The sequence below is a fragment of the Bubalus bubalis genome, chromosome X, assembly GCF_019923935.1.
Source record: "Bubalus bubalis isolate 160015118507 breed Murrah chromosome X, NDDB_SH_1, whole genome shotgun sequence".
NCBI classification, from domain to species: domain Eukaryota; kingdom Metazoa; phylum Chordata; class Mammalia; order Artiodactyla; family Bovidae; genus Bubalus; species Bubalus bubalis.
In genome coordinates this window covers 18333956-18356979 of record NC_059181.1, presented here as the reverse complement: position 1 = coordinate 18356979, position 23024 = coordinate 18333956, and the positions used below count along the sequence as shown (strand labels likewise).

Genomic DNA, 23024 nt, shown 5'->3' with positions numbered 1-23024 from the left:
AGAGATCGAGTGAGCAGACTGGTGACTGAAGATGATATTGTCTCCGCTGGGTGATGCTTCTGGAAACAGACTGGTATGGGGCTCTGTGAGTCATCTGAGGGAACAGAAGCTTGCTGTCTGTTTCCAGGCAGTTAAGAGTCTAACAGTAGGGTGATGGTCCAGCCAGAGGGCAAGATTGCCCTCGCTTGTCTTCTGGAATCAACGACCAGCGTTCACTTGCCCAGGGATGTGGTACCTTGTGAAGTTCTTATTGTATTGTAACTACAAGAATGTTGTATCTACCAAAATGGACTTGGCTTTGCGGAAGAAAGAGGAGTCCTCCTTTATTTCTCTTTCTGTAGCTTTTGAAGATTTATGAATATAGCTATTGAAGGTGGGAAGAAAAATCATGGCTCTCTTTCCTCCATGTTAGCTTGTTAAACCGAGGTGGAAATGATTCTTTCATTCAGTTTGAATCACACTGATGAGGTGACCAAAGGATGTAAAACAACCTTCATAAATGATGAAGTATAAACCAGACATAAAGGATGACTATTAACGAAAAGACATGTTTGCAGCATGTTAAAAGAACCTTCCTTTACTCCTACTGATGCACTTTTAAAAATCTGTTGTCCTTTTGTTTTAGACCTAGAAGGTTTTGACTCCGTGGTATCATCTACTGAGAAACTCAGTCACCCAACCACAAGCAGACCAAAAGCCACTGGGAGACGACCTCCATCCCAGTCTCTGACGTCTGTAAGTGTCTCCTCGCTTCCCAAGGCTGGAAGGCAGGAGAGATTGGGGCCTCTGGCCAAGGGCTGTGCTGCGAGTGGCTGACTGGAGGACCCTCTGGGAGAGGGAGGTCTATGAGCTACACTGCTGGCTGGAAGCAATTGGAGAGTCTTCTGGAGTCAGGCAGTGCTTCCTTCTTTTAGTTCTTTGTGCATCTGCCAATGAGGTGGGGACTCCCTCGTGCCACTCTCCTCCTCTGTTCTTCCACGGATTTTTGTTTGAACCTGAAGTGAAATCGGTAAGGGGACAAAAATGTCATGTTTTCTGACGGGAAAGGAGAGTAAGGCTGGGTTGGTCTATAAACAAAAGAGAACTTTTGAGGGGAAGAAAGGGTAAGCTGCTCTCCAGTGCTTGGCAGTGGCCAAGCATTTTTCTCTCAAAGCCCTGTCCTCAGCACCCCTGCACAGAACCCCACGTAGACCTTTAAGAGATGGGTTTCAAACATACCAGACACCTGATCATGCAGGAGAGAACAGGCAGAACACTCCAGATAACCCAAAGAAGTTTTCATTTGGGTCATTTTGAATAACTTTGTTTCTTATTCAAAACCTGTAATGCATTTATTGTACCACATTTGAAGCACAAAAGGGGTGAAGAAAAAAGTAAGCTCCCTGTAGTCTTGTTCCCAAGAGCTAAGACCTGTTCACCTCCTGTTGTGTATCTTGCATTTCTTCAAAATAGGCCCACACAGAATACATGGCTCTGGAAGTTGCTTTCCCCTTCCACTGTGCACCTTCTCCCCATCATTGCACCCCCCCATCACGCCACAGTGAGTGTGGCTGCCCCCCGTGCTCTAGCCTGGGAATACGTGGGCGTTTATCTAGCCAGTGCAGTGTCACTGGACATGTATGTTTCCATTCATCCTAAACGCTGAAGTGAAGGTCACTGTAGAAAAATCGTGATGCTTCTGCAAGCAGCATATGTATGTATGTATGTGTGTGGGTCTGTCTGTCTCTATATATTGAGTTGCCTTGTCCTTGCTGGGACTGTGGGACTAAAGCCTTCACCCAGATACCAAAGAATTAACCTTTTTCAGGCTTCTCAGGACACTTTCTAATGATCCCACCTAAGGAGTGGTCATTTAGAAGAAAAAGAATGCCACTTCCTTTGAACCTCGTCTCGCATATCCACTGAGTCCGGAAGTGTGGATTGAGTGGTCCTGTTTTTCCTCATTGTAGGAAGCATATCTAACTGTGTATTGCCATCTTTGGGGAAGAAAGGCTTGAAGACGTGGCTTACTTTTCACTATTACAGAGAGCACTGTGTCAACACCACCTTCCTTCCCTCTCAGCTTTCCACACCCTCCTCAAACACTTCATCAACACACAGACTATTTAATTGCTTCTTAGTATCTCTGTATTTAAATATTTCATTCTACCTCTGATATGTTCTCTATGCATCTTTCACCATTTTTGTTTTCTGTCCAAATTCTTCTCAACTTTTCAAGATCTAGAGGACCCTGAGGTATCAGGATTAAATACAGAGAAGTTTGAGTTTCCACCTGCCCTCCTCCCTGCACCACACTCTTGGTCCCTACAGCTTGTGTCTGGGGGTTTGGATACATTTGGGGGAGACTGGGTAAAGGCATGTCATCTTCACCCCGCCTTTAGATAACATGTTTGTTCATTCACTCATTCCACACATATTGATGGTTATCTGCTGTGGGCTCAGCTCTGTGCCAGGTACCAAGGCTGCAACTGGGAATGAGATAAATATGGTCCCTGTCTGCAGAAAGCTTATGAAATAGTGGCTCGAACTTTGATATATTATATGAAACAATTTTATCTGTGGACTTAAAGCAGCAGGATACATTTGTGCTTTAAAGAAGTACAATTACTGTACTCTTTCCCTTCATGCCTGTCCATTCCTGTTTACCCTTCTTTCCATTAGCACCTTCCCATTAGGTTTTTCATAGCAAGATGGGACTACTGGGTATGGACATATTCCTAAAAGGCAATTGGAGGGAATGATGGAGGAAACACATTAGTCATGTCTCTGTAGCCTGGGGCCTCTCAACCTAGTGTGAGCTTTGTATTGAATTCAAAGAGCCAACATTGATTGACAGCTCATGAATCATAGGTTCTATAGGAGGAAACTGGCTTTTTGAATAAAATCTGAAAATAAGAGGCATTATAAGGTAGTTAAGCTTATAGTAAAAGAAAGCTTGGTTGGGGGGATGTAGGTAATTGGATTTTCAGATTAACTGAAGATTAACAAACAAGACCTTTTCATTTTAAAACATTGCTTAAACATTCCCTCAATGTAATGCGTAGTAAGTAGAGTAAACAGAAGAAAATGAATAGTATTTGCAGGTCTGATTTTTCTATAGTGGAGCCACATGGTGACCCTGAACATGGCTATTTTTCCCACTGCAGAGGTGGAAGGCGCAGAGGCAAGGCTGAATAGGAGCTCACCCAGCAACATGTCTGGAAGATTCCTCCTTGCTGCAGGAACTCTTCTTTTTCTCTGCTTTGTCCTAAAATAAGGAAATTCTAACATAGTCATCTTCTTTGACCAAGTGATTCCAGTGAATTGGTTTTTGTTCATCCAGCTTTTTCAATCTTCACAGCAAGGCAGAAAGGGTAGGAGTGTTTCCCCATATTTCACCAAGAGATGCTGCCATTCTGTAAATACACCTTAGCAGAGATGGAATCCAGAATGGATAATGATCGTCCATGGCCCCGAGGGCAGCGTTTTAGCAGCAGGTAGCAGATTAGACATGAGCATGGTGTGCTGGCAGGCAGGGCGGTTCTCTGGGGCCGCAGATAACACTGCTCACTGGACCCAGGGCTGCTGATTCCTTACTCTCAGAGATGGTTTCCTCTCAGACAAGTCCTTTCAGGCACTTCACTATGCAGTAGATTCGGTGGTTCTGAGAAAGGATCGGGAGGGAAGGGAGGAGAGGCGGGTTAGAGGCAGCTTCCTCTCAACCTGAATGTCCTTCCCCATTGGACTGTCCACCCTGTGAGAGCAGGGGCCGTGTCTGGCATGTCACTGTCAGGTTCAGTACCAAGCTGAGTGCTTGGCACATGGTAGCAAATGTTTACAAAAAAGAGAAGGTCTCTGAGGGATGGAGGGAGCTGGAAAAGATAGATGGATAGGTGGATGCTTGCACAGATGAAATGACCAACAGGCATCAGTGGAAAGATCCCATAGAAAGAAAGATCCCTAGTCAAGGAAATCATCTTAGTCCCAGTTCTGCCACTCTCTCTAGCACACAGATAATAGCACACTTTCTGCCTGGCATTATAATGAGGAGACAAACAAAATATAAGTGTCGAGTGCTTTGAAAAGCGTACTGCATTATGTTAACAAAAGCTATGTCAGCTAAGGTGTAACTCTGACAAAAGCATTTTCTTTTGGCTTTATCCAGTCTTCCCTTTCAAGCCCTGACATCTTTGACTCCCCAAGTCCTGAAGAAGATAAAGAAGAACACGTTTCACTTGCACACAGAGGAGTGGACGCATCCAAGAAAACGTCGAAGACTGTTACCATATCCCAAGTGAGTGGCCAGCCGTGGCGAGGGTATCCTGACAGCACGGGACCCCTGCCTTTTCGTGTCTGCTCTGATGTTGCATCATAAACCAAACAAAGAGAAACAGATGTCTTAGTCATGTGGAGCTGCTGAAACAAAGTGCCACAGATTGGGTGACATAGAAACAACAGAAATTGGTCTCTCCCATTTCTGGAGGCTGGCTGCCTGAGATCAGGATGCTGGCGTGGTTAGCTTCTGCTGAGAGATCTCTTCAGAAGTGCAGACTGATGACTGCGCTTTGTATCTTCATATGGAAGAAAGAGGGTGAGAGAGCTCTTTGAGTCCCTTTTAGAAGGGCAACAACCCATTCATGGGAGCTCCACCCTCATGTCCTAATCACCTTCCAGATATCCCATGTCCCAATACCATCCCAAGGGGAGTTAGGGTTTTCACATAGAAATTTTGGGAAGACACATTCAGTCCATTACAACACACAACACAAATTTTTTGTCATTCTTTGATGACAGTGATGACTTTGGTCATCAGAGTCCCTAAGGAATGTTACAGTCTCCAAAACTGAGCAGAATCCCATGTTTTCTCTTATGGCTTGATCCCCTTTTCATACCGGCAACCACATACACATGCACACACACATATTTTCTCACACACCATCACCATCACAACAACCAAAACAGTTTTACAAAGATTGCATGAAATATGTTAAATGCTGTGCCCTCTGCCTACAGATTGTGACTTTTATGTTCAAAACTGGTGGTGTCACAAATTACAATTGGCAGTTCATGAATTTGAATAACTAATGGGATTTCTTACAGAAAAGCTTATTTGGATTCATTTATTAGGATACATTTATAATCTAAAAACATTTTAATTTCACTGCATGCCCAGGGATAGTATAGCTCTCTTATTATTGGCTTATGAGGCACAAAGAACACATTGTTTAGCAACTGTGTGTGGCTTCTAAAGGTTATCCTAAACAAGTTCCGTTCATCCTGTGATTGTGAAGTATGATTTTAAAATGCCATGTTCTCATGCTGAGAGAAGCCGGTCAATTGAAGTTATTTTCTTTAAACATTAGCAACTGCTTTCTGTCTAAAAACAGAAAGCAGAAGTCATTTTTAAGGCACTCACAGCAGGAATTAACACAAAGAAATCAAAGGTGATGTGTAATTTTCCTTCTCATAGATTTACGGATTTACATGTATAGATTTTCTTAAAAAGCTGATATAGTCAGCAAAAATATGATCCTGTAAAGCAGATCGATTGTAATATTCACAAAACTGAAGCAGTCTGCCTTTATAAAAGGATTCCATTTGCAGAAATTGGATTTAGATCCGTTTTTTCTGGTGACCATAGAAATGCCTAGAGTTGCACTCTCTCCCATGTCCCTAGAGTGTCTCTGTAGCGACATCTACTGGTGGGCATTGGCTCTTCACATTTCTGAGTTTCACTGTTCTGTTCCATTTCTCTTTCCCAGAGTTGTCATTCTTATTTATTGCTTCTAGAAATTCCTCTTGAACTAATTGATCAGGACATTTGGTGGCCTGTACTCTGTGAGGGCTTGTAACAAACACGTGTTAGCTGAAGTGATTTGGGAGGGTGAGTCACATAGGAAATGCAAAGAGAAGCATCGATCCAAGAAATGTCTGAAAGTCACTGTGAGGACATGGGTGGGTTGAGGGATGTATGTGAGAATACAGGGTGGGAAGTGAGGAAGGGCATGAATTTAGGAGTAGAAAAGAAGCAAAGAAAATCAGGCCAGGAGAGAGGACCCTGAGACTCGGGCAGAGGCAGCCCTGGTCACATTACCAAGCCTGAGGGTCCAGCTGATATCATGGGAGGGGATTGAAGCTCAGTTCTGCCACTCCTGAGCTCTGAGATGTGGGGAATTTCTCAACCACATCCCTAAGCCTCAGTTTCCTGCTCCATAAAGCCTGTGTGCCAACTGACCCTCGTTTCAGTTGTCCAGCCAACGTCTGGCATATAATCAGTGCTCTGTAAATGTCAGCCCCTCGCCCCTCTTACTCTAACTCCTACTAACAATCAGCACAGGATGGTGGCACATTCTCTCTGGCAGCAGAAAGCGATTTTCTCAATGATAACTTGGCAGAGAAAAGGCGAGCAGAAAGGCTGGGAACGATGGCCCATCTGCTTCTGGCGGACTCTGCCCAGTTTCTCCCTGCAGCACAGCCTGAGTCCAGGCTCAGCCTCCTCACCATGCCAGCCCAGCCCCATCTTGGCTCCAGCCCTGGGCGCTGGCTGCTGGAGGGAGTCCCGGCTATGTTGCCCAGCCTCACCAGCAGCCTCGACTCCCTCACCTCCCACCATCCTGTCTACTCCCTCCCCACTCCCCCCGCCTATGATCTCACCTCCATAGGCCTGCGGCCTGCCCCTCTTCCCTCCCACCCCTGTTTCTCATGCTCCCTGTGCCCTTCTGGCCCCCTCAGGACGCCTCTCCATCAGACCTCCCTATCTGTATCCTCCATCTTCACCTTGGCTCTTACCTTCAAGAAATCTTCCAGCTCAGGGTCTCCCCTGTCTTTGAAAGCAAATCCAACACTTTCTTGATCCTATTTCCTCCTGAGGCTTCTCTAAGAACTCTCTCTTTCTCCTATCTTCCTTTCTCAGCCGAGTGTTTGGAAAAGGAGTTTTAAAACTGCAGGCCATGCCCCTCACCTCCCATGCAGCTGCCAACCTGCCTTGACCAGAATTCACTCTCCCTTGGCTCCACCGATTGGCTCCCCCCAGTTTTGCTCTCGGCACCTCTGGAAGCTCCTCCAGGGGCCCTCTTCTGGTCTGGCTCCATTCCCTCTCTCACCTCTCCATCTCAGCCCCCAAGAGCCCTCCCCTCTCTTTCTACCTCTTCAATCCTGGGCACCTGTAGGCTCCATCAGTGGGCCTCTTCTCTTCCCGTTCTGTGTCGTCCACCCCCATGGCTTGCACTTCATCTGGTGATTTCTCTGGCCCAATTCACTTTTTCAGTCACTGACTCTGCCCATTGGACTTCCCCTTTGGCTATCCATCAGGCTCCTAAAATTCAGTGTGTCTGAAACTGAGATTGTTCTTTGGGCCTTCGGCCTGTTCTTCCTCCCATGAACAGGTCAGCCTTAGTGCCTCCTTCCGCATCCCCACCCACGGCCCTCGGTCTGTACCTCATCTCACCTGCTGTGGCCTGTCTAGGACCACATCCTCGTGACTGTGGGGTGTCTGCTCCGGGAGGGCAGGGCTGCAGCTCTTGTTTGAATGAACCTGCCATTGCCACATCTCTCTAAACTGTCTTCTCTCTAGACTCCTGGCCATTGCCTGAAGCAAACCCTCACTGTGTCCGGCTTTCACTATATGAGAGTTCCCAGAAAGTGTCTAGATCTCCAAACCCGCCAGCTCTTCGGCCTTTCTGCAGCCATGGTGACCTTTGCTTGGCAGCCGATCTTTTATCCCTTTCCACAAGCCCCCTGTGCCTCCCTAGCCTTAACTGTCCCTGAAGGCACACCCCACCTCTCTCTTGCCCCCTGACATTCTAGCTTCCCCTGACTGCAGTTCACTCTTCGCTCTCTAGGCCTTTGTCTCACACACTGCCCCCTCTCACATCCATACATGATGTGTGTGGTCATGTATGTAGTCATGTATGGATGTTAGAGTTGGACTATAAAGAAAGCTGAGCGCCGAAGAATTGATGCTTTTGAACTGTGGCGTTGGAGAAGACTCTTGAGGGTCCCTTGGACTGCAAGGAGATCAACCAGTCCATCCTAAAGGAGATCAGTCCTGGGTGTTCATTGGAAGGACTGATGCTGAAGCTGAAACTCCAATACTTTGGCTACCTGATGCAAAGAACCGACTCATTGGAAAAGACCCTGATGCTGGGAAAGATTGAAGGTGGGAGGAGAAGGGGATGACAGAGGATGGGATGGTTGGATGGCATCACTGACGTGATGGACAGGAGTTTGAGTAGGCTCTGGGATTTGGTGATGGACAGGGAGGCCTGGCGTGCTGCAGTCCATGGGGTCACAAAGATTTGGACATGACTGAGCGACTCAACTGAACTGAACTGCCCCCTCTAGAACCACCCCCCTTCTGACCATCTCCTGGTCCTCCTCCTCATCCTGGTACCCTCCCTCCAGGAAACTGGGTCTTTCCTGGTTGCTTCCCTTCCTGCCTGTGCACTCCCCCGTCATTTGCAGTGTGTTGGTTGGTCTATCTGCATCTCACTGGGTTCTCAGCCCCTTGAAGGTCAGGAAAATGTTTTACTCACTTCAGAGTTTGAAGAGCCTAGCAGGTCCATGGGCCTCTGGACAAGTACATTAAATCAATTAGGAACTACCTGTTCAGAAAGGTGGCTAAATTTAAAATACATAAAGGGACAAAGGCAAAAGGAGAAGGGGGCAGCAGAGGTTGAGATGGTCGGATGGTATCACTGACTCAATGAACATGAATCTGAGCAAACCCCAGGTGACAGTGGAAGACAGAGGGGCCTGGCATGCTGCAGTCCATGGAGTTGCAAAGAGTCAGAGCAACTGAACAACAACAAGGGGTTGCCTGCAGCAAGCAGGCCCTTGAGGGCACGCAGAGGAAGGAATGAATGGGTGGACCATGTGGAGGGCTTCAGGGCAGGTGATGTAGACGGAGCATTGTAGTAAACAGGGCAGGGCAGTGCCCCACATGCCTCCCTGGCCTGAACCCTGTCTGTCCTGCCTCATTGCAGGTCTCCGACAACAAAGCGTCCCTGCCACCGAAGCCGGGGACCATGGCTGCGGGTGGCGGCGGGCCGGCTCCTCTGTCCTCGGCAGCATCCTCCCCTCTGTCATCCTCTTTGGGAACAGTTGGACACAGAGCCAACTCCCCGTCTCTGTTCGGCACGGAAGGCAAACCAAAGATGGAGCCTGTGGCCAGCAGCCAGGCAGCCATGGAGGAGCTGAGGACGCAGGTCCGGGAGCTGAGGAGCATCATCGAGACCATGAAGGACCAGCAGAAGTGAGTGTCTGCAGCCCCTTCTCAAACCACCTCCTGGGGGTGCTTTCCGCAGGTCAGGGATGAGTTCTGCCAGCCTGGGTCCCAGCCTCCCTGGGGATAGGCCAGCCTCCCCCGGGATGATGGCAGCAGGGGCGGGAGTGGGCGGGTGAACCCCGGAGGCTTCAGGTAGCTCAGCTGCACCTGGGAAGGGCCCAGGCTGGCCGCACGGTGGACGAGGAGGAGTCAGCCACGGGGACCAATGTGCTGAGCAGGCTGTGAAAAAGATCTTCACATCCCCAGAACACGTGGTATGCGCACGCACCACTGCTTAATCAGCCAGCGGCCTGGCATCAGCGAAATTGCCATTTCTTCAGTTAGCTGCCCTGTGTAGGAACTGGCTTGCATTTAGGGACACAGAGTGGGAAAAAGATGCAGGGACTCTTTCAACCTGAGGCTCGACACTTGGCACACACACCCCACCCAGGACACTGCGTGCAGTGACAAAAATAGTAAAAGGGCTGGGAGTCGGGAGGCACTTACCTGAATAAACTAAGGCGCAGAGAGTTTAGGGGCCCATTCGCTCTTTCTGGAGGGAACAGGTGAAGCACCTGAAGGAGGTGTTTCCTGAAAGGGTCTCCAAAGGCGACCTAGCACCCCAGCTGGGGAGCAGCATGGCGGCTTCACAGGCACCCGCAGCCACGCCCTGGGGAGGACACCTGAGGCTGAGCACCTGCCTACCACTGAATGTTCATGTTCTTCGGGGAACAATTGGGTTAAACCAAGTTAGTTTCTTCTCTAGAGCACTGCTCAGAGCCTTCACTGTGCCTGGGAAGACAGAGGCTAGTGTATGTGGTGTTTCCCAAATGTACATCACCGTCTTTTCCCCAAACGTACATCATTGTCTTTTCCCCGGAGCATTCTAAGATAAGGCTCCTGTGGAACCCTGAGCCCTGTGGCTGTATCCTGCTTCTGTTCCGCTCAGACTGGAGGTGTCCTATGTCCCCTGCCTGGCAAGGGCTCATCAGACAAATAGGCAGAACTGCAGGATGGGACTAGAGCGGGTCTTGAAGGGCCGGCCAGGCTGCCCCTATTTCCTCCAAGTCCCCAGCTCCTAGCTGTCCCTGCACAGGAGAGCTATGGGTACCCACAGGCCTCATCCATGTCCAGGCAACAGGTGTCCCCTGCCTAGACAGTGACCCCACAACCCCAGTTTGTCCCAGAGCACTGGTTCTCAGCCTTCTGACCAAGATGAATCAGCCACTCCTGGATCCAGGTCTTCCTGCCTTGGGACCCTCCTTCTGGGAAGTGCCTAGAACTTTCTTGCCTGTCTGAAATGCCCTGTGCCTGAGTCCTGAGTGTAGAGTCGCCAGTGCCTGGGGGCTGCTCCACCCCATGTTTCTCTCTCCACTCTGAAGCCTGGGTGTGGTCGGCTGGAATTGTGCTTCCCAGCCAACTTCTTCTCAAATCAGACATCACAGTGGCTCCTCTCCAGGGCCTGGCCTCCATGCCCCGGGGTGCTGGGTCCCCACCAGTCTCCCAGCTTAGCTCTCTGTGTCACTTTTCGTGCAGCATTCAGCTCAAGTCTGTGCTGACTCTCCTCATTCCCAAACCTGAAGTTCTCGCCTCCCTGTTCTGTCCTGGCTCTTCTCCATCAACTCCCCCATTGTCTCCCCTCCTCATAGACACTTTTTCACTAGTTCAAGACGTAGCAACTTCCTTCACACCTCCTTCCCCAATGAACTCCCCCAGCTGGACTCGACTCCCTCCTGGAGTCGTGCCGTGTGATTCAGGCCCCATCTTATACTTCTCTCCTAAACCCTAAGTCGGGCCCACTGAGATCATGGTACACAGCGTGTGCATGAATAAATACACGGACAAAGCGTGACCAGTGCATGTCAGAGAAGCCAGTGCGTCGACCACAGTGCTTGGACACTGGTCCAACTACAAGGACCACATGGCGCACGTCTGCAGTGAGCGGATGCCGTATAAGGCCTCTGCGGGCTTTGCTTTCTAATTTCCCAGTCTAGTTTGCACACCTGCACGTGTAAACTGGAGTGTCTAGTACCCTAAAATGGCGCACAGCTCTCTGACCAGAGTTAGCATGGCTGTAGTGACCTCAGTCTAGAGCCTGGGTTTGTGAGATGATTCGTTTTGTTCTACTTCATTATTTAACGTTAGAAAGGGCACCGGGCTTTGTGTTCTAACTTGTGTCTACTTCGTCTGTGACATAATTACTGTATCCTTAGTTCAGTTCTTTGACCTGCCAGTTTTTAGGTGTTCCTATTTGTAGGATTCTGTGAGAATATCTGAAAACATATTGCTAACCTTTTAGTAATTTAAAATTCTGTGAAAATAAAGGAAATATATATATATATATATATATATATATATATATATATACACACACACACACACATATAGATGTGTATGTATATGGGGAGCGGTAAAATGTCTGCAATGAATATTGTTAATGTAAGTACATGTAAGGACCAGCAATTCTGGAAGAAAGGACTAATTAGAGAGAAGACGACCAAATACAAGCCTGGATACCTAGAGACTAGACCCCGGGCAAATCAGGCCACCCCCCTGAGTCTCAGTTTCCCCTTCTTCTTCTAGAAGAAGCTTACATTAAGGGATTTCCAAGGTCACATCGGACCTATTATTTAATGGCTGCATATTTGGGGAGCCCAGAAATAATGGCCTTTCTACACCAGGCTCTAAGCCTTAGCTGTACAAAGAAAATAGTGTAATGTTCTGTCCACATCTTCTTTGTAAAAGGAACAGATGGATTTTGTAGTGATAAGAGATTTCTTATCTCCTGTTATAGAAGTCTGGGCTTTGTTTAATGTTACTGCCATTTGCTTTCCAGACGAGAGATTAAGCAGTTACTGTCAGAGTTGGATGAAGAGAAGAAAATCCGGCTTCGGTTGCAGGTGGGTCCCTTGGGGTCCTGTTGCCCCATGAGAGGCTCAGTTGAGGGTGGGAGTAAAGTCCGGGCTTTATTTTGAAAATAGATGCGAGTTATTTTTCTACCGATTTAGATGGGCTTCCTGTGACAATTGTCTTAGAATGACACAGCCTTACTCACATCCCTTCCTGGGACCCGGGAAGTCTTGGAGAAGGGAGGCATTAGCAAATGTGCCCCCAGTTGGGTTTCTCATTTGGAATCCATCTCTGTGAAAACTACCCCCAACCCCGCCATTTCCGGAGGCCTCATTGTCATAACTACCAGAGAGTGTGGGACTAGGGAGACACACTGGTATTTCTGTCATGCGGCCATTGAAGCTCAAAGGACCACAGCCGTCCACACTTGGTGCCTGCTCTTTATTTCTCTACTTCTGCCTGACAGCTGTGTCTGTCCTGCAGGGCATCAGAGCTCTGTCCCCCTCTGGCCTCTCTCTGGCCTAACTCAGCCATGACTGAAGGGCAAAGCGTGTAGGAGTTGGAAATGATGGGCTTTCCGCTCTCACGCAGTCAGTTCCTTTGGGGGTGACTGGGATCCATGGTGTTTAAAGGATCAGTAACTGCATGCCATCACTTTGGGGGTGCTCATAGACATCCCCTTGGGCCCAAGCACAGTGGCCTTCCAGCCCTGCCAAGTGGTCCAGTGTGTCAGGACAACCTTCTCCACCCTCTGACCAAGAAACTGGAATTATTGTTGTATTGTTGCTTTTGACAAATTTTGGACACTTGTAGCTGGAGAATTCAAACATCTACCCTCTCCTCGAGCTTCACGTCGATGCGCCTATTCTTTTGGTTTATGTCATTTCTGGGATTGTGATCAACTCTTCATTCAGATACCATTTCACTCATTTCACCTTTCAAACTGTCAGGTTGATTATTTTCTTTCAATCAACCAGGCTGCTTATCTTTCCAGCTTTTATCTAGCCAGCCAATTGATTGTGATTTTGTTCGGCTCTTGTTTTTCCTTTGTAGATGGAAGTTAATGACATAAAGAAAGCTCTTCAATCAAAATGAATACTTGATAAATGAAATGTCGCATTATTCATCCCGAGTCCAAGACTCAAATTTTCTGCCCCAGCCAAAATAACCTTGTGCCAAAAGATTAAAGGTTTGCCTCAACACGTCCCTGTTTGAAAGATTAGCACAAAAGTCTTGATAGCACAACACAAATTCCATCCAAGAGGAGATTCTTCCCCATGGTATAGTCCTGGGTCTGGCACTGGTTGTGACTTAAACAGAGCAAATTGTGCTAAAGGCTTTTTTACTATGAGATCTCACACGAAACGAAAACTCAGGCAGTTTAGTCCGTAGTGGTACTATTTTGATGATATTTTCCATTAATAAAATGTAATTTTAGATTCTTCGTTTACAAGCTTTATAATTTTATGATTTTTTTTTAAATCGTGTTTTGCCACAGATTTCCCCAGTGTTTGTACTACACGCAGTCCAGAGTGAGCATCCCATTCTTTTCGCTTTACGTGAAAAGCTGCCTCGCTCTGTGTCCCCCTCAAGGATTCTATTACATATGCAATTTTAGGTCCAACCTGTCCCTTGTCCTGCCAGCAAACCCCACCACCCTAAGATAAATTTTAGCTTATATATGATGGTATATTTACAAAAAGAGAAAGAGAAAATCTGGTATTTGCAATGATCTGTGCCTTCTTTTTACCACCCTCTTGATTGGAGCTTTTGTGATGCAGCTACCATGATTTAAAAGACACACACACACACACACATTTTTTTTCTAGCCACTTATCAAAGTCCACTAGAGGCCACTGTCTTCAAAGCTTCTCTCGCCTAACCAAAGGTCCTAAGAGGAGACAGCTGTGAAGTTGGGCGCGCTCTTTGGTACCAGCTGTGACTTTTAAGTTCTAGTTTTAGGTTGTTCATGAACTAGAAATGTCACCCCTGCTTGATTTTTCATCAGCCAAGTTAAACCCCTGCTTCCTGTCCTTTGCACCTTTTGAGTGAACAGAATATGCATTATTAAAGCAAAAATAAATAAAAGTAAAAATGAAAACCAAGGGGGGGGAATGTTGTATTCTTTCCTGCACTGGGTCATCGTGTGTGCTGTTGTGGAAACTGTACTCACATAATGTCATTTGCCTTGCTTTCTTGTAACCCTTTCCTCAGGTCCAAGAGAAAGGGGGGAGGCGCTTGTGGAAGTGTAGCCGTTGGCTCGCTCTTGCATTCCTGGAATTGCTTTTTCCGACCCAAGGAAACTGATGTTTGCTTGTCTGCTTTATCTCTGTAGCCAATGAGGAGTTAAGCCTTAGACTCTGTAACTGTTTTCTCATCCTTAGCTGAAAATAAGGGAAGCATACTGTATTGCAAGACTGTTTGGGGATTGGGGTGTGGGGGGTGGCCCTTCATGGCCCCTGAAGATGTTTTATGTGTTTCTAAAAAGCTGCTTTGTCCATTTCCTGAGTTTTAAAGCGAAGCTACTAAACATCAGTAGATTCGCACAATGACAAAGACTGAAAATTGATGAAAATGAAGGAGTGATGAAAAAAAAAAACCCAACCACATGTTGATCATCAAAAGTATTACGAATAAATGTCTTTTCCTCTGTCCCTTCCTTCCTCCTCCCTCTCACCTACATACTCACCCAGAGGCAGCTACTTCCTCTAGAGTATTCATAGATCCCTGGACACCCTGGTCTTCCAGGTGGGGTTTCAGGGTGAGGGTGTAGTTAAGGGAAGGGGTGTGTAAGGAAAGAAGCTTCACACCCTTCACTCTCACATCTGAACATGCTGCCTTCCCAGTTACCTTGCCCTTGGTATGCTGGGGGCCAGGAGCACCATGTTTCCGAGAGTGACATAAAATGTCCCTGTGCCCCTTGACTGTTCTAAGAGTTTCTATGTTAAAATTGAAGCCTTCAGAGATTCCCACCACCTAATATAAGAATGAGGATAGAATTCTTTTACATGTGGATATCTCACTCATTATGAAAATCCCTAATGATATAGTTTTATATAATGTGTATACAGACGATTGTGAATAGTTAAATTGAGAGGTTGGAGCACCCTTGTGGGGCATTGGTGACCTGGAATACAAGAGGGATGTTACCTTCTCATAGAGTCACTGGCTTTCAGGAGAAGGAGAAGCAATTCTAGAAGGAGAAGTTGGCATATGCAGCTTCCTTCCTGCCCTATGGGCTAGCCAGCAAGAGGATTCTACAGTCATGGAACTGGACGAGCCACTGCCCAAACAGCCACCATCTTTACAAAATGGACCCATCACGAATATTGAAAAGCTTGGAAGTATCACTTTTGAAAAAATTCTTTTGCATTCAGCATGGACTTGACCAGCATCTATGGAGATTATTTTTTTGCTTCATTTTCTAAAGTTGTATTTAGAAAAGTCTTAAGTATTGTGCTTTGTAAAGAAGATGATTAAAATGAAGTTTTGTGAAAATATTTTTGTTCAAAGTTGTCATGGTCCAAGAGGAATGATATCTTGGAATTCAAGTCATTTTTCTCCATTTTACACAATTTGATTACTCTCAGATAAATGTCTTCAGAAGACATGGAATATCATGCTCCTCCCTCATCTTCCCCAAGTGAAGAGAAATAATCCATTAAAATCTGTGGCTGTGAATTCCATTTCCAAGTTGTTTGCTTTTACTTTCATATTTAAGTGGGAGATTCAAGTTAGGTCTAAATTCTTTTTAGTGTAAAAATCATTAAATTATTATTCAAATAATTATGTAAAGCCAGTTTTATTTGTACACAGCCCTCTAGACATCATTCTCAAGACACTTGTTTCTCCCATAAAGACAGCCTGTACCTATGATCACGTGTGTGTCTTTGCTTACTAATCACAGGCTTTTTATTTCCTTACATAACCATCTCCTGGATGGGAAAACCACAGGGCATATAATTTATTGCTTACAGTTGCCATGATCTGTATAAAAATAAGCCCCAGGTCCTACAAAGGCCTTTATATTATAACCTGAGGTCATCATGGTCTCCTTTTTTGTGTGTAATATTATGTTTTAATCCTCTAGTTATTTTATCACAAATTAGTTATTTTATCCCAAATTAATGTCAAGATGTTTTAGCACCAAAGGGATTTGATAAAAAAAGGAAAAAAAGCTTTTCTCTTTGGTTTTGTACAAATGAAAAGTCTAACAAAGCAATGCTTGTGTGGGTGATAGGTGTCCAGTGTGGCTAATTACAGTTTCCAACAGAGCGAAGGCTTGGCTCCTTCGACCCAAGCCAGAGGAAGAAGATGCTATTCCCCAGACTGGCTCTAATGAGGAAACACAATGACCAGGGCAGAGAAAACTCTTTCCTGGCCAGAAGTAAATGGTTGTCAGTGTGGTATGAACAGAGAGGGGGCATGTCTCTTAAGGGTTTGAACCTTTGCTGTCATTCTTAGTTCTGTCCCTAGGTTTTCCCAACATGTGGAACAGAAGGCAGCGTCTGAAGCCAGGGAGAATCCATGGAGCAGCTGCAGATTCCTGAGGTGGTTTTATTTCATGCCTTTTTAAGTGACCTCCAATTGGAGTGGCCGTGGAGCAGCCTCTCCACATAAATGAAAAAGTGTGTGCAAACTATATTTGTGAATTCAGAAGCCCCATTAAAATGGGCTGTTATTCCTTTTTTTCTTGTTGGAGTAATAGGTGATAAGATGTTTCAACAAAACAATAGAACAAGGTAACCTAGTAGGTTGTAACTAGAATTTTCTAAGGAAAAAATAGAGGAAAAAAACTGACTAAAAAAGAAGAGTTGAGTTCTTGGAGAACCAGGTTCATGGGACAGTCTTATTTCAATGGCAACCGATTTAATTAAATTATACAGACAAACAGGGTCATTTAAATCATGAACGCTTCCCTTCCCTCTCACCCCTATAGAATGACTAGTTCTCTAAGAAACTAAGATGTGTTGGCAAACTTTGAGCGCTTTGATGGGAAAGTGCCCTGGAAATGCAAAACTTCATTATAATTTGTGTTAATTTTTTAAAAAGTCTTAAAGGGTTTACAAACCAATTTTTTAAGTAACCAAGCTAATAAAGTGATTCAAAGGTACAGAAGAACCACAAAGAAGTCAATAGCATTTCCAAGATTATTCCCTAAGAGAAAAACAGAAATGTCTTTGGGGAAATGGAGTGGGTTCTCTTGAAAGTTCATGAGTATTTCTTAGTGTGGGGCCTAATCTGAGAGAACAAGGAACTTGACTGGGGCTGGAGCTGTGGTGTTGAATGCTGAAGGGAGGTAGGTGAACAGGAACCCCCACCTATCCCCGCCCTGCCTTGGCCCAAGGAGGCTCTCAAAAAAAAATGTTCTTGTTTGTTCTCAATCAAGGCAGTCTCCATGGAGGAAGTGAATCTGGAATGAAGAGAGAGAGAAGTCTCAAAGGGAACTTCGGGCCTGGAAGGGTAAATGACCTGCTTTTAAAAGGGTGCATCTAGTGCTGAGAATGTGGCAGGGGGTGATGAGGAAGACAAAAGGAGGAGGCAGAGCAGAGTGTGAGACGCTTTGAGATAATAGGGGCCGCCTCGTTCTAAGGTGTCCCATGTCATGCCTGTTGACAAGAATCCTACCAATGAATCTTCTAAGGTTTAGAAGACCAGAGTAGTGACTGTAGGTTCAGATGTGGAATTCAGTCTGTTACCTTGAGTATTTTTAGCTAACTTACTTTTTCTCCGATTCAATGGCACCCCACTCCAGTACTCTTGCCTGGAAAATCCCATGGACGGAGGAACCTGGTAGGCTGCAGTCCATGGGGTCGCGAAGAGTCGGACATGACTGAGCGACTTCACTTTCATGCATTGGAGAAGGAAATGACAACCTACTCCAGTGTTCTTGCCTGGAGAATCCCAGGGACAGAGGAGCCTAGTGGGCTGCCGTCTATGGGGTCGCACAGAGTCAGACACGACTGAAGTGACTTAGCAGCATGAAGCTAATATTATACCCAGAGTAGAAAATAAAAACTGTAAAGAGAAAGGCAGAAAGTATTTCCACATCTCCACCACAGGGACATTGGTAGGATTGTGCCTTCTTGCCTTCTTGGGGTTGGGTGGGGGCAGTTCCTGGCCAATATGGCTGTATGATCTGGGCATTAAAATTATCAGAGCATAAAAAAAGAGATGTGAGAGGCTTTAAATTTAAAAAAAAAACAGGTGAAATTGTCCTAATTTTATTCAGATACAGCCTTTAATAATTTTGGTGTCTCCTAATGGAGGTCATTCTGTGTCTGTAGTTTTATAGTTTATACTTAGTTTATCATTTCTTTGCCGTTAACTTTTTTTCAAAAGCATGATTTATAGTGGCTGCCTAATATTCTGTCTCTAGATATGCCAGAGAGCATTTAAGCAACCTTTTCTGGAATGTGTATTGAGTGCTTATGATGTGCCGGACACCATGATAGGTGCTGAATGCAATGTAGAGCCTCTCTTCAGGGAGCTCAAATAAGCTCAGGTAAGCAGGCAAGTGTTCCGCAGTGAGAGAGCGTGACCACAGAGAGAAGTCCAGGGGCTTTGGAACTGCAGAGCAGAGGTGCCCAATGAGCCTCGAGGGTGGAGAGGTCAGGGAAAAGACATTTTTGGTTAATTCTAGTTTTTTTATGTTATAAAGTTATGATGAACACCTTTTGGCATAAATCTATGTCCACATTTCCAGTTTACCCTTAAGACAATTCCTAGAAGTGGAGTGTGAGTTACCTGAGATTATTTAGCAAGGATAGTTTTTGCCTGAAGATAAACATAGTTGAGGGGCTTCCCCAGTGGCTCAGTGGTAAAGAACCCACCTACCAATGCAGGAGATGCAAGAGAAGTGGATTCGATCCCTGGATCAGGAAGATTCCCTTGGAGTAGGAAGTGGCAACCTCCTTCAGTATTCTTGCCTGGAAAATTCTATGGACAGAGGAGCCTGGCAGGCCACAGTCTATGGGTTGCAGAGAGTCAGACATGACCAAGTGACAGTACAAACATAGTCAAATTAACAGTATACAAAAGTGACTAGCCACCCCTCTGCCCCTAAAGTTGTAGTCATCTAAACCTCCCTTGGTATCAAGTCTGGATCTCTTCCTTCTGGCTAGTCACTCCTCGAACGTCATCGCATCAGAGAGGCCATCCCTAACCTGCTAAATAAAAGAGCAACAATAGCCTTAGTTCTCCCTCAGATTCTCCCATAGGAGCGTGTGTTTCATTCTGTTTTAATCACACACACACACACACACACACACAGTTACTTGTTTTCTGTCTACTCTCCCTAGAATGAAGCCACCATGAGATAGTGACTTTATTTTCTTCACTGCTCTGTCCCTGCCACCTGAAACATTGCCAAGTGCATAGTAAGCACTTGATACATGTTTATTGATTGAATAGATGAATTGGTAATTGTGACTGAGGCCAATTGGGATTTAGTCTATACATTTGAGCAGCCAGTTTTACCTTTACTAAAACTCTTAAGTGTAAAACTGTAGGACTCTGGAGGATTCATGACATAAGAAAACAGTTAATAAAGAAAGCCTTCAGAGGTCCTTGTACCTGAGTCTCAGCCAACACCTGGACCCAAAGGAGTGTGCTAACATCACCATGGGTCTAGAACAAGTTCACAGGGTCTGTACACCATCATCTCTAAGACTTTCATCGGCTATTATAAAGCTGTGGCTACCTTTGTTTAAAGACATAAAGTATTATTTTTTACTTAGATTCACTGTGCAGAATGGATTCAAGAGTGAGCATATTCCTGATCCTTAACTGTTGACAGTTCTGTAAAGTCAGCTGAGAACCTAATCGCTGCCCCCCAGGACCGACCATTTGCTGTCAAAATGATGGATAAGCAGGACATGTAGATGTGCCCTGAGCCTCTGAGATATGCTATAGGGTTCTTGGGGTGTGATCCCCAAAAGAGCAGTTAGTAGCATCACCAACCAGGTAACTGGTAGAAATGAAAATTTGTGGGCCCTGCCCTCAGCCTTCGGACTCAGAAACTCTGGAGAAGGACCCAGCAATCTGTGTTTTAATGATCTCACTCTCAATGAATTGTGTGTAGAATAACCCTTAGCAATCTTTTTCAGAAATCTCTAGTTAGACTTTGGCTGCAGCAGAACAGGGTGCACTATCCAGAAACTATGCCATGGTCTATTAGGTTAAACCATAAGGAATTGACATTTGTAGGTCAAATATGGTTGAATAAGACTTCCAGTTTCAGTTCAGAGATGTAGAGAGCTGCAGGATGTCCTTCCCATGCTTCCAATAAGAAAGCTAGAGAGACTGGAAAGTAAGAGAGAACTAACTGGGTTTTCAGAACAAACAGCCATTTCAAAATCTGGAGAGACATAAGCACTTTTTTTTTTTTTGAGACATGGGACCTGAGCATTTGCTTACCAGGGACAGAAGCCACCAGATACTATGGAAATGGAAAAGAATATCAAAGTAGAAAATAAAGCAAATTTCTTGAGGCTTAGTGTGGTCTAGCTTGAGAGAAATGGCAACCCACTCCAGTGTTCTTGCCTGGAGAATCCCGGGGACGGGGGAGCCTGGGTGGGCTGCCATCTATGAGGTCGCACAGAGTCAGACACGACTGAAGCAACTTAGCAGCAGCAGCAGCTTGAGAGCATGATGCTCCTGGGGAGAAGGGTTAAAACTTTTTGCAGACATTTCCTCCAAGAACCCCTCTTGGCTCTTACAGAGCAGATCACAGAAAATCCAGAGAAAATTTATGGTGCAGGGTTGAAAGTACTGGCTTAGGAATCACTGAGAATTCCAGTCAGACCCTTCTCCCTTAAAGAGAAAAAGGCTTATTCTGCAGCAGAGAGGACATGTAAAAGGGCACTGGTGATATACCACCACAGTTGAGGAATGAATTCCACTCAGCCTCGATTCTCATCTTGCCTAAAAAAACAAAGATCTAATCTTCAGGGAGAAGGGCCTCAAGGCTGTTGATTGAGAATGCTGTTGGATGCCCACTGTATCTGGGGAAAGAGATGGAGGAGGGGCAGAAGCAAGTGTGATGAAACTGAGGCTTAGATTGTTAGAGACACTCCACCATGCCCCACGAGCACACTAACAGGTCTCTGGAAATAACAACAGTGGATTACAGAAGGGAGAGCTGTAAGAGAGAGACTAGGGAACAGCACAAAAGGAAACCCCAAAACCAAGAGGAGGGACCAAAAAAGATCACTAGAGGAATTTAATATCTCTGATGTCCATAGACACAACAAACTTCAGCATGACCATGATATCTACTGCCTTATGCAAAATGTGTGGCTTTCAACCAGAAATCACAAAGCATGCCAAAAGGCAAGGAAATTCAATCTGAAGAGACAAAGCAATGATCAGAATCAGACTTAGACATGACATGGCTGTTGGAAGTATCAGAGAATGAATTTAGAATGATTATGGTTACTATAAATATGTTAAAGGCTCTAATGTGAAAAAAGTAGATAAGATGCAAGGTCAGATAGGTAATTTCAGCAGAGATGGAAACTGTAAGAAAGAGTCAAATGGCTAGAAGTCAAAAACAGTAACAGAAATGAAGAATGTCTTTGATGGTTCACCAGCACTTAAATATTTATATTTACTTGAATAAATACCAGGACTGACAAAGATAAGCAGAGAAGGCACAAATCACCAAATCAAAAATAAAACAGGGAACATCATTATGGATCCTGTAGCCATTAAAAGAATAATAAGGGAATACTATGAGCAAGTTTATGATCATAAATACAACATATTAAAAGAAATGGATCAATTTCTCAAAAACCACAAAATATCAAAATTCAACCAAAACAAAATAGACAATCCTAACAATCCTATAACCACTGGGAAAAAGAACTTGTAATATAAAAGCTCTGAAAAAGAAACCCCCAGATTAAAATGGTTTCATTGGAGAATTCTATCAAATATTTAAAGAAGTAACACCAATTTTACACAATCTCTTCTAGGAAATCAAGAAGAACAGAACACTTCCCAAATCATTTTTGAGGCTGGTATTACTCTGATGCCAAATCAAGGCAAATATAGTACCAAAAAAATTGAAAACTGCAGGTCAGTGTATCTCATGAACCTAGATGCAAAAACCCTTAATAAAATGTTAGCAGACAAAATCCAGCAATATATAAAGAGAATTACACACCACACCAAGTGGGATTTATTCCAACCACCCAAGTTCAACATTCAAAAATCAGTTCATGTAATCTACCATATCAGTTGGCTAAAGATGAATAAATCATATAATCATATCAATTGATACAGAAAAAGCATTTGAAAAAAATCCAATACCCATGCACAATAAAAAAAATTCTCAGTGAACCTAAAATCGAAGGAAGCTTCTTTAACTGGATAAATAGCATCTACAAAAAACTTATTGCTAATATCTTACTTAGGGTCAAAGTCCAAATGCTTTCCTTTTAAGACTGGAACAAGGCAAGGACATCCACTCTCACTGTTCTTATTCAACATAAAACTGCAAGTTCTAGCCATAGCAATAAGGGAAGAAAAAGAAATAAAAGGCATAAATATTGGAAAGAAGAAATAAAACTAACCCTTTTTGCGAATTACATGTTTGTTGACATAGAAAATCCCAAGGGAGGCAAAACAAGAAACTGTCCTGAACTAATATGTGGGTTCAGCAAAGCCATGTAATAATACAAATGCAATGCACATAAGTGCTTGCATTTCTCCATTTTAACAAATGACCATGCTTGCTTCTAAAAAATTAAATACTTGGATATAAACTTAATAAATATGTGCAAGATCTGGATGCTGAAAATTAGAAAATTCTAATGAAAGACATCAAAGAAGATTGAAATAAATGGAGAGGAATACTGTGTTCATAGATTGGAAGATTCAGCATAATATATTTTCAAATCGATCCATAGGTTTATGTAGTTCCTAT

At 44.7% G+C, this 23024-nt stretch overlaps 1 protein-coding gene across 6 annotated transcripts in view; it reads left to right on the top strand.

The window, feature by feature from the left end:
• The window catches only part of SH3KBP1 (SH3 domain containing kinase binding protein 1), a 336343-nt gene extending 322144 nt beyond the window's left edge, over nucleotides 1–14199 (top strand). For all 6 annotated transcript variants that reach the window (XM_044937139.2, XM_025276217.3, XM_044937141.2 and 3 more), the window contains 5 exons: nucleotides 626–735; nucleotides 4145–4273; nucleotides 8964–9232; nucleotides 12081–12144; nucleotides 13148–14199. In XM_044937139.2, the coding sequence (XP_044793074.1) occupies nucleotides 626–735; nucleotides 4145–4273; nucleotides 8964–9232; nucleotides 12081–12144; nucleotides 13148–13189 (614 nt within the window). In that variant the 3' untranslated portion in view covers nucleotides 13190–14199. The remainder of the gene's footprint in view (nucleotides 1–625; nucleotides 736–4144; nucleotides 4274–8963; nucleotides 9233–12080; nucleotides 12145–13147) is intronic.
• The last annotated feature ends 8825 nt before the right edge of the window (nucleotides 14200–23024 follow it).